At 38.6% G+C, this 12,253-nt stretch overlaps 1 protein-coding gene across 1 annotated transcript; it reads left to right on the top strand.

Moving 5' to 3' along the window:
- Positions 1–1,454: 1,454 nt before the first annotated feature.
- Positions 1,455–12,084, top strand: dcp1b (decapping mRNA 1B). Its single transcript, XM_056237358.1, has 10 exons — positions 1,455–1,672; positions 2,711–2,869; positions 3,072–3,112; positions 3,366–3,493; positions 7,445–7,511; positions 9,106–9,229; positions 9,361–9,483; positions 9,571–10,200; positions 10,376–10,534; positions 11,235–12,084. The coding sequence occupies exons 2-10, from the start codon at positions 2,726–2,728 to the stop codon at positions 11,313–11,315; spliced, it is 1,497 nt and encodes a 498-aa protein (XP_056093333.1). The 5' UTR covers positions 1,455–1,672; positions 2,711–2,725; the 3' UTR covers positions 11,316–12,084.
- Positions 12,085–12,253: the final 169 nt, after the last annotated feature.

The following is a 12,253-nucleotide window of genomic DNA, read 5'->3' as shown; positions in this document are numbered from 1 at the left end:
AAGTAAGAAGAGACACTCAGAATTGCAGGTTTTCAGATGTTCCCCTGGATGAAGGAAGAACAAGGTTCCCGGACATTTAATCTACGGCCAAGTTCTTTGATCGGATTTGGCTTTGAACAAAAATTCATGACAGAGGTCAACGATTTCCCTTCAGCATCCCCAAATAATTGATTCACTTTGGTATGCTTATACAAAGCACAGAGGAAAAGTTCGCAAAGTGTTTTTCAGTCCCACCCTGTAATCATGAGCCTCTGGGAATCCAGGGATCCAGAGAATCACGGGCATCGGTACAGAAGGAAAATTTGTTAGGTTAATTTGCCACTTAAAAGATTACAAATATCCTCCCAGCTTCCAGGCCCACATTTCAAATGTCAAGACTAATCATGTCAAGACTAATAATGTCTGTCTGCACACGGAATATGATATAGGCCTACAACAGTGGTCGTGCTCTACATGATTCTTTTACTAATACTATAATTATACCAATTTACTAATTAACTGAACATAACTGAGGCGACACATCCTCTTCCCTTCTGTACTGTTTCTTAACCTATTTGTTTTAGGTCTAAAGTAAATGTTAACTGACAAAGTTAAATAACTTTTTTGAACAAAATTTTATCAGCTAATATTTTTAACATAAAAAAAACTGCACTGGCTGATGTGTTTTCTGGGAAAGGTTTCAAAATCCTGCCGAGAACGATGATAAACCACGAGTAATTGTGTAGTGATGCCCTCTAGTGTCGTGTGAGTAAAGTGCTGTTGAGTAAATTGACCTTTATATGGTAAATTGACTTGGAAAAAAACACTATATAATTTGACAGTCACCCTGAAGCAACCCTGGTATCTTGCTCAAGGGCACAATAGTACCATTCACTTTCTAGGTTTTCCCTGTTGCAACCTTAGAGTCCTAAGTTGAAAGTGCACTCGGTTTTTGTTTGTTTATGTTGCAGCATCATGCAAAAATATATTCAGCTACTAGTGCAATTGTAAAAATGAATTATTTGCAGTAAGACTTGATCAATTTATTAAGTCAAAAGAGTCAGATAATATGGGGGAAATTATCAAACAAATATGTGATTTCCATGTGAAGAGCCATTAAAAAAATTACCACCTTTTAAATGACAGAGGTTTGACTATTAAAACTGCACCAAGACAGTATGGCTTCTGGGCTGCGAAATATGTTTTGGAGAGAATATTCAAACAAACAATTGCAAAATGCCTACCAGAACAGGAATAGAGCAGGAATGCGAGAATTTCAAATCCTCAAGATCTCCACTGCATGCAGCGTCAGCTCACTTCGGTTGTATATTATCAATGGCCATGATGTAAATTAAAGATCTGGCGGGGTTTCAGGTGAGCTCAATACAGCTCTAGGGGGCGGTGTTTCAGGCTCATCGGTTATTCGCGCTCGTTGATTACTTTTCCTGTGTGCGCACCCTCTCAGAGATCAGCTCGTTCTGTCTTCTTGACAGCGCAAACATGGCGAGAACGGCAGTGGGTCAGGAGTTAGATAAGTGAAATGAAGCGCTATATTCCTGTTTTACTGATTTGCAGAACATTGGAAACATATACCAGTAGATCGGAGCGTGAAATAAAGTGCCTCCGTGCTATTTTACAGAGTTGGACCTCGTTTTAAAGGAATTTTAAGATTTGTGCGATATTTGAAGTGCAGGTAAGTTTCACTCCCGTTCTATCTATAACGGAGCAACAGCAGCTCACCAAGGCCTCATTTTATTTATTTGTAAACGTATAGATGCATGAATTATTCCATTATTAGTGGTACTTTCTAAAGCAAGCATCAGTATTACTGTTTTTCATACACTGTTGTGGATTTGGGTAACTGCTAATCCGCAATATGAAACTTCTGTGTGTAGTTTACTTTCACAATGTGCTACAGAATGGTGACTCAAATCGAGACGCGCTATTATATTTTAAAGCAATCGTATTTACGGCTTGGCGTGCGACCCGAACCAAATCAAGGAGTCTGAATACATTAAAATACTTGGCGGTGGGATCTTTTGACCCGGGCAAGTAAACAAACAGTGAGAATACTGTAGCAACCGCATAGGATCTCCTAATCAACCTCACTTCATCATTGATGTGTTTTGCACGGGCACGTGCCACACATTTGTTTTTGTTTTGTTTTAAAAATGCCTTCTTTATTATTCCATTAATTTAATGCATAAACATACAGCCCTGATTTGTGTACATTTTTGTTAAATGTTATGACATTCACAACTTCAACAGGCCTACTTTTATCAAATATTTAAATGCATTCGGGTTTGATCGTTTTAAACCTTTGTTTTAAACTATAATTTGTATTAAATTTTATATGTACATTTTTAGAGGTAAAAAGCTAACTATTGAGAGTTGAGACAAATGGGCTGGTGGAGATTGTTGTAGGTACAGCTTTTTGATCATATACTGTATAAGACATACAAGACAATATGCAGGTATGCAGAAAAAAACACAATGTGCAATATAAAGATCACTGAACTGAAATATATTTCAGATAAAGGAGATTTCTGTGCAGTAGCTCTGTACAAATATTCCTAATAGGCTATGATGGTGTGCATGCAAACAAGTGCCTGCGGGGTAATATAGTTACTCTTAAGACTATTTATTGAGCGGCCTGACAGCTGTCGGAAATAAACTCTTTGATTTGAATTTTTTAAATTGTAATCTTGAGTCTGAATGTTTTTATTTCTAGAACAGGGCTGGAGCCATGACTGCAATCACAGGAGGCGTCGGGAACTGTTTGTCCATGAGTCTGTCTGCCCTGAAGAGACTCGATCCTTATATCAGCAGCATCACAGACCTGGCCAGCCAAGTAGCACTCTACACCTTCAACAACACCACTAATGAATGGGTAAACAATGATATCAACACCATTAATGACTGTATTAATGGTAGATTAATTACTATTGTTAAGAAGCTATAAATTTTAATGATTGAATGTAAAAAAAAAAAAAGGAAAAAAGTTGGATTTGTTATATAATGTTAGAATTATTTATGTCTACGTAAAATATGAATAAATAAACAAATACAAATGTAATTTTTTTTTTCTGCAGGAAAAGACAGATGTGGAGGGAACTCTGTTTGTCTATAACAGGTTTGTATGTTTTCAGCAGTGAAGCAACACACACACACACACACGTGGTCCTGAATCAGAGCCCTAGATATCTGAAGTGGTTCAAAGGATCACAGAAATAACCTTCATGATATTTTTCAGCCTTCTGATATAATACACTTGACTGCACTAACACTGCAAAACTCCCACTCACAGATGTTTAGGTCCTTCAGACTTATAAGGTTTATTTTCCCACTCATGTTGTGAGTTTTAATGTCAGTTTTCTGTGCATCAGGCTTGCCTCCCCCAGGCATGGCTTCACCATCCTAAATCGCTTGAGTATGGACAACCTGACCGAACCCATCACAAAAGACTTAGATTTCCAGCTGCAGCATCCATTTCTCCTGTACAGGAATGCTCGCCGTAAGTCTCTATATTTGTCAAATATTTTAAAAAGTAAAACTAAAAGAGTAAAAAAATATCGAGTTGTTTTTCATAAATGAATCCTTACATAATGAGATGAGAGTAAAGTATCCATGTCAGAAATGTCTATGTTATAACAGACCAGATTAAAAAACTCAATGTGCATTATACATTTACATTTATGCAGTATTATCGAAAGTGACTTGCATTGCATTCAAGATATACATTTGATCGGTTCATGCATTCCCTAGGAATCAAACCCGATTGCCATTGCTAGTGCCATGCTCTAATGCTTAAGCTACAAGAATGCCTTCTTGAGGGATTGTACATGAGATTTTGGGAGATGGCCTATTCGGCCTAAATCTATTATTTCTTGGTCTATGATTTCAGGGAAATTTAAAACTCTGGTGTTCAGCAAACAAAATTACTCTCTCTTTACATCTGTTGTTAAGACCCATCTTGGGTGATTTCATTATAAGTAGTCCGCTGAGACATCAATGTTAACACCTTGTAGTAATGTGCACTTAATTTGCATAAACTTAAGTTGAATCTGAATCTGAAATAGGTGGTTCTTTGCTTTGTTCAAACTCATAAGCATGTAAGACCCCGGTATACTTAATTTTCCGTGTTCAAATCACTGCAAATCCACGCACAAGGCAGCGCAGACACACAAATCAGACATCAGCCGACTGTGCTGATGACAAAAATCACATCACTCAGACTGTCCGAAAGCTGAAGCAAAATGCGGACAAGGGAAGCTAACTTCTGGCTTTATAAGTGCAATGGTTTTGACCACCCTGAATGTGGTTGATGTGAATGAATTTCAAAAATGTTTCGGACCCCATTTGGGTGTGTATTTAGCACCCAGTGTCAAACAGATGGCTGGAAACGGATGTTAATACCAGGTATAAACAGGGCAGGGAGCACACGGTTGTATCCATTCAAAAAATGAACTTAACAGCAATAAAAGTGTGTCTGGATTGAGAGAGCTGTCAGACTGGCGTCTGTGTGTGTGTGTGTGTGTGTGTGTGTGTGTGAGAGAGAGAGAGAGATCAGAGATCGCTGGCAGGCCTGTCTGCATTAAAAGGCTCCAGAGCCACAGTGCCTTATATGGTCTAGATTAGTGTGTGTTTCTCTTCCAGTTTCCTGCCAGCATCACAGACCCGACCAGCCAATCGTGATTAGATAACAAGCCCCTCTCACACGCACACATGCACAGACTTCCAAGGAAATTCATGATAAAGGGACCTGCAAATAGTGCATGCGGAAAAGCCCTTAAGTACTTCAGGCTGATTACATGAATCATTGTAGATCCTGATGTTTCAGACAGTCCAAAACTGATGTTTGAGCTTTGCTGTAATGATGAAAAACTGTGCTGCCTACTGCTAACTGTCTGACGGGAACCTTTATACTCGCTGCCTCCGTGTCGGCATATAGAAATGATTTGTAACCAAGTGTTTTCTTTATCTCCACTGCCTCAATGGTAGAATGTTGTGAGTGGTAGCCAAAGCCTTGCTTTGCAGTTGTAAGGATGTTTTAAGTGGTTCTTAGTTCATTGATACTGTATGTGACTACTAAGGTGTTCTGGCTCATTCTAGGGTGTTCTGGGTAGTTTCTTACAGTCAAAGAGCCCACCAACAAGTCTCAATGATAGAGTTCTCCAGGGATGACATAATTTTGTAGGCCAACCTGGAAGTTAACATCATGGTTCCCTCAACAAAAAGCATGTAGGATTTTTCCCTTGACTTTTGGAGATTATTGCAGAAAATAAGCTCTGTGACCCACAAAAGTTTATGGTTCTTACACTGTTTGTTCTTCAAGATAATCTTCACAAATTAATGTTTATGAATTTTGATGTCTAAATACAACTGCCTGAAATAAACGCAAGTATAAACACAACAAGGCTGTAAAAGCGGACTAGTTAGTCGATGAGTTTTCGACATGATGACATTTAATGTACCCGACAACCTCTATCGTCCCATTTTCCCACTTATTAGCAAACCCATTCAAAAAACCTACTGACTTCAGGTGATGGAATCAAAAGTACAGAAAAACTCATTAACAGTTTTTTTTTTTTTTATCGTTCCTGCTGCACTCTATTCTGGTTTCTAGATATGGCTTTTGTCCCTCATTCGATGCAAGTAAAAGGAATCTCTTTTGCCTGTTTTAATTCAATAAAAGCGCTGCATGTTTTAGAGTGAAGCACGGCACTGTTAGGGTAGCTGTTAGCAGCACATTATCTGCCAGTGTTTTGAGTGGCTCGGTTCACAAAATAAATTAATACATACATAAATATTAGCATTGTAATTTTATAGCTGTAAAATAAAATGATCCTTATATTATTTTCTTAAATACTCCTTTTATTCAAGAGAAATTACACCAAGTAATTTCTTTAGTTTTTTAGTAATTTCTTATGTAGTAATAATAATAATTATTATTATTATAAAATGATTGTTATTATTATTATTTTATATAATTACCATAATGATATATAATCACACAATTGCCAAATTGTACAGCCCTACAAACTATGAAAACCTGGATTTAAAAAAAGAAAATTACAATTTCAAATCACGCTGACCTAGTTTGATGTATTGTTCATATCCCAACCGAACAAACGGTTCCAGAGTTACTTTTTTTAATACTTGGTATGGGCAACAATAATACTTTGCAAACACTACTAATGAGGTTTTAGACAATGGGAAGTAAGACCTGCACTGTCTTATCTTCTACACAACGCTTTCCCTCATGTGCCGAGGGTGCTGGATTCTGTCAGCTCGTCTCTTAAACAAACGCAGTGTTGTGGTTGTGATTTGTGACAGTGTAGCTGGAGTCTTTCAGCAGGACTGTTAAGTATACAAAGCTCTTACCTCCTGGCCGCACAAACGTGTAGCCCAGCTCTCTCTCCGACACAAGCTTTCCTTTGAACCGCACCTCTACTTCCTCCTCCAGTCGCTCGTGCTTCGGCCTGCGCCGACTGAACAGCCCCCGCAGCATCTTCTTTCTCTTTCTGAGATTTGAATCCTCGGCAGATTGAAGCTTTGGTTGGCAGATTGAAGTCGGTCAGAAGTTCAGTCTCCTCAGTGTGTGTGTGGATTCAGCTCCATTCAGAAAAACATGCAGCAAACGCTCCTGCACTCTGTCTGACACGATACTCTGTCTGGGTATAGAGTTTGGGTCTCTGTTTTTCTTTTCTCTTTGTTGTGTTTTGCGAAGTTCAACTTCAAAAGCATTTGCTGTGTCCTCTCATCACTCTCTCTGTCCTCCTCCTTGTTCTCATCCCCCTCTCTCACTCTCTCTGAGATGTGTTCCTCGGTTCCCAGGCAGTATTTTGTTTGGGTTTTTCCCCCAGGCGCTGACCCATGTGGTGCACTCTGCTCTGAGAATGAACGGTTGTGAATATAGCACCAGCCCTTTCTCTCTCTCTCTCTCTCTCTCTCTCTTTTTTTTTTTTTTTTTTTTTTACTGCTCTGGGTTTTGTTATCACTCTGCTACTTCTGGAGGTGAATGGAACAGGTCCTGATTCAGCTGTCAGCACCAGGCTCTGAGGTTAGTTCATAAGGGATTCATGAGGAACCACAGTCTGAACCCATCACTGAAATCTCTGTTAATTGTTCCCAATACGGTTGACCAGTGACTGTTGATACAAGCATCTGAAGAGTTCATCTTGGTGTTTAAGGACATTTTGGTGTACTGGCACAGCAGTTGGCTCCAGTTCTGCTTGGGCACTTGGGAGTTTGGACTGTTTGGGAAAGGAATGTCGGCTAGAGTGGAGTGTGTGTATGTACGATGGCATTTTTAGTGCATGTATGCTGTCAGTTTCAGTGGTCCTTTTCCACGGGTTATTCTGATCATGTGCTAAACATTTGTGTTTTCTTCTGATCATGATTGGTTTTGGTTTAAATGTGATGGATATTTATATTAATCATGTGTGTGTATATATATTGGCAGTGTCCATCTTTGGCATCTGGTTCTATGATAAAGAAGACTGTCAGCGTATAGCGGAACTCATGAAGAAGTGAGTTTTTCCTCTATTTGCAAACTCACACAACTTTCTCTGCTCTAACTTGGGATGATTCTGGTTCTGATTTAAATTAAATGTAATGATTCCTAGTCTTTAATTTTCTTAATTAGTCTTCTAGTACATTTATGATGAATCATAACATATACTTAACACATGCTAATGTTTTTATTTCCAGAATGTGTCTAATAATTAAACCTTACATAGTAACAATACATTTGAGACTGATTCAAGACTTTTAACTTTTTTTAGACTTTCATAAAGAGCCAACTCATAATTCATTAATTCCCAAATTGGGCTACACCTTGTTTAGCTGCAAACGATGCAATAAAAAACCTGATTTACTGCAGAGGTGTCTAATCTTGCTTCTGGAGGGCTACTGACCTGCAAAGTTAACACAAATGTCTGGAAGTTTCTAGTGATACTGAAGACCTTGATTGGCTGATTCAGGTGTGTTTAAATAGGGCGGGAGCTAAACTCTTGCTACGTCCTAATTCGGCTACTTATACTATGCCCTAAAAGTATGTACTGTTTTTTGTGAATAAAAAAGACATACTTTTGAGTAAGTTGCAGAAAAGTAGGCAAGCTTTGGGACCTAATTCATCATAATTGCATCTTTAACGGACCACTCTGTCGCTTAGTTATGTGCATCCTGTTACTATTTAAACTGCCCTGTCAATCATCTTTTCACAGTTAAAATTCTCCACATTCAATTTAATTTAATTTTACTACTGTATTGGAGAGAAATGAAGTAATGCGCGATCTCCCAGTCGTGGGTCTTTCATGCAGAGAACTCTCCTCATGTATTTGCGTAATGATGCATTTAAAAGTTAATGACCAAAAGCATCTTTATAAAAGTTCACAATGCTGTACCTTCTGACCGCTGCAGATTAATTTAAGCATCTAGTGTTGCCATAGAAACACATAATTCCCAGTCCGAGGACATGAACAGTTTCTAATAGAATGTCACGTGTTGTCATCTCAAGACTACAGTAATTACTAAATCTCTCTACTTAACCGTCAGTCGCGCACATTTGCTATGTTTGTTGATTTTGTTGTTGTTCTAATCGAAATTTCTCATCCAACATTCAATGGGTTGTGGACAATATTAGCCTTTCGTGTGCATGGATCTGTACTTCAGATTCTAACCAGAAAAAATAGACTATCTTTGGAATACTCATTTCAACATACTACAATTTGAGACACACTAATTCTAATTTTGAATAATATTTAGGACGGATGGTATGCGAATTGGGACGCAGCATATGCTTGAATCTGGCCCTCCAGGAGCATGATTAGACATCCCTGATTTAGCAGTACCCAATCTTTTTATCTCATCACAATAAATTCCAACTTCAAGCTTACAATTTGTCTTTGTTATTTTGTTCTTTTTGAGGAAGAGGAAACACTGAGAATTTTAATACTTGGTTCCATTTTGGCATATAATCAAAAACCGTTAACAAAAACCAAATGTCACTACAATCTTTTGATTCCTTTATAAAAAACAAACAGCAGTTAAAAAAGAACGGGTTGTTGATTTCTAACCCTAGCTCTCACTTTCTCACTCACTCTTTCTTTATGTGTGTGTCAGTTTGGCAGGGCTTGAACAGCATTTACAGCCACAAATAGCGACTGGCTATGTCTCTCCACGAACAGCAGAGCAGGGTGTGGATATAATGCAGATGCTTACTAAAGCACGAGATGACTATGACAAGGTGAGACACAAGTCTTAAAGTCTTTTCTTTTCTTACACAACTATTAAGGTGCTTCATATGCACTAGAGGTCACCAGTGCACAGTACAGGTCTCTTACTCATGTTTTTTTCCCCCCTTTTCTTTCGTTTTAGGGAAAACTCAGCGAGCCGAAAGAAATTGGCAGTGGTGGTGTCATCTATGGAAACCCCCATCTGATCAAACCCATTCCCCTCAAACCAGCACAGGACGCACACATTCAGGGACAAACACAGCAGGTGCAATCTCTCAGCATGTTTGTGACTCAGTTTGTGTTATCTGTAAATGCTTAAATGTGTAAAAAAAAAAGTTTTACTCTCTCTTAGGATACAGAAATGGACTCAAAGCACCTCTCAGTTGTCACTTTGTTTGGTGCTCAGTCAAAGCTGGACTGTGTCTCACCGCAGCCCAGCTCGACTGTCAGCAGGGTAGGTCCAGCACGGTCTGCGGTGGCCCGCTCCCTGTCTTATGATGATCCTTCTCCGGCAGGGGGCGCTGTGGTGTCCAGCACCCCCATGCAGCACTGTCCAGCCATCCACAAGCTCATGTCTGGTTCGCTGCTGCAGCCTCTGTCTGAATCCCCAGAGAGCCGTCTGTGTGAAAACGGGGCAGCCCAGAACCAGCCTGACCCAATACAAAAACTGCTAATGAACCCTCCTCCTGTGGCAGGCACCCCTGGGATGCCTTCCTTATTATTAAGTCAGGGAGAGTGTGGAGTGGGGCCCCAATTCCACCATATGGCTAAAGCCTCCGGGCCGGCACTGGCTCAACACCTGATCTATGTCCCAACTAAAGCGCCGACTGCTGGAGTGGCAGGGAATGTGGTGTCGCCTCATGAGCTTCTGCAGAGGCTCACGTTGGTACAGCAGGAGCAAGAGCTCCATCCCCGTCAGGAGCTCCTACAGCCCAGCCTGACCGTCAGCACCTCCAGTCTCAGCCAACCCAATTTGACTCAGGTGAAATAAATCAGTCAATTATTTTGATTAAACTATTTGGGAATCTTTAGGCATCTGTTGCATTTATGCTTCTTACACAGACATCTTCAACTTTCAGATAAATAGCAAGTCATTCTGAAGCATCCTGTATCTGTAACCTGGGATTTAATGTGTGTGTGTGTGTGTATGGGTGCAGGTGATCTCACCGCAGCGTATCCCAGCAACTATAGCCCCCACCCTCCTGTCACCCAGTGTGTTCGCCCAGACTAAAGCCACGCGAGCAGAACCAGAACCAGCTGAACCCAGAGCACTTAGCAAGATTCAACTACAGGCTACATTGATCCACCTTATCAAGGTCAGAACCAAACCCATGTCCATCTAGATTATTACAATATTAATAATATAGTTTAGAGATGCACCAACATTTTGACTCAAAACACTTTATATATATATATACATATAAAATTGCATACATGTATATATAAAATTGTAATTTATTATATATTATATTGTGAAATTAGTGCAATTTAAAATAACTTTTCTATTTGAATATATTTTAAAATGTAATTTATTCCTGTGATGGCAAAGCTAAGTTTTCAGCAGCCATTACTCCAGTCTTCGGTGTCACATGATCCTTCAGAAATCATTCTTGATTGCTGAAAAAAGTTGTCCTGCTTAATATTTTTGTGGAAACTATGATACTCTTTTTCAGGATTCTTTGATGAATAGAACGTTCCACACTGTCCAAACAGTGTTAATTTGAAAAATAAATATTTTGTACTTTACAAAATAATACTTTACTGTCACGTTTGATCAATTGAATGCTTCCTTGATGATGATGAATAAAAGTATTATTATTATTTTTTTATTATTATTATTATTATTTTAAACTCCAAACTTTCGAACAGTAGTATATCTAACATTAATAGAATTTTTGATTTTCTATTTAAGTCCAGCAATATTTTTTTTATCAAAAGGGACCCTCCGTCTTAGTGTGTTTGACTGTGAAAGCTGCCCTACCTCTAATGATTTGTTTCTCTCTTTCTGTGATTCAGAATGATGCCTCATTCCTGGACACCATCTATGAAGCATACGTCTCCCGTCTCGCAACAGACTTCAGCTCAAAACTTTTCTAAAGCAGGAACACCATCTGAGCGTGTACATACATGCAGCTTGCACGCTCTGAACACATATCTGCATCCCATCTCAGGACTACCCTACTGTTCTGAGTGTAGCGTCCAATGAGTTCAGCTCCTCAGCAACAGATTCACAACAGGAAAACCAGTTTGGTTGCAAATTGTATGAATTTTAGAATTTAAATTTTTTAACAATTGGGAATCTTAAGTATTTTACTTTTTGGAAGGAGAATTTTATAATGGAAATTTAATTTAGCTTTCAGACATCAGGGCTGGAAATGTGCTGTCTGTTGAGATGGAAAGACATTCTTCTTTTTATAAAGGCATTTTTACCTTTGCATATCTAAACAGACCCACAAAAGAAAAAAACAGGACCCTAGCCTCAAATATAATAGAAATAACATGACGAATAACAAGACAAACATGTCTTGTCTTGGTTTCTATCATCTTCAAATCACAGCCGACAGACAGAAAGCTTCTTCATCCATTCACAAGCCAGCAGGAAGAGTTTATTCATTTTAATCACATCTTTAAATTGAAAATGGATTTTGTTTAAATGTACAAACAAGAGTGTACATATATATATTCTATTTTTCTATGGTGTGTTACTTCTGTTCTTATATCAACATGCTGGAATATTTTTAGGTTCCCTTTTTTTAAAAACAACCCAATACCATGTCATCAGTGTTTTCCAATCAACGGGTTAAAATTTAAAACAATTATTTTCTTCCATTTGTTTTTCTTATTAAAATAATGTCTCAACACCCCATATAGTGTATGCTCTCTGATCTTATTGGTTTTAACATGCTACATGTGATCTGTTATGGCTGAAGCCTGTGTGAAAGGTTTCATCATACACTACCATTCAAATGTTTAAGATCAATAAGATATTTTTAGTTTGTTTTGAAAGAAATTAATACTTTCAGTAAGGATGCATT

This window comes from Rhinichthys klamathensis, unplaced genomic scaffold (genome assembly GCF_029890125.1).
Source record: "Rhinichthys klamathensis goyatoka isolate OS25496 unplaced genomic scaffold, OSU_Roscu_1.1 h1tg000485l_1, whole genome shotgun sequence".
In the NCBI taxonomy this organism is placed as follows: domain Eukaryota; kingdom Metazoa; phylum Chordata; class Actinopteri; order Cypriniformes; family Leuciscidae; genus Rhinichthys; species Rhinichthys klamathensis.
The sequence above is the reverse complement of the archived record's forward strand: the minus strand, read 5'-3'. Positions and strand labels throughout refer to the sequence as shown.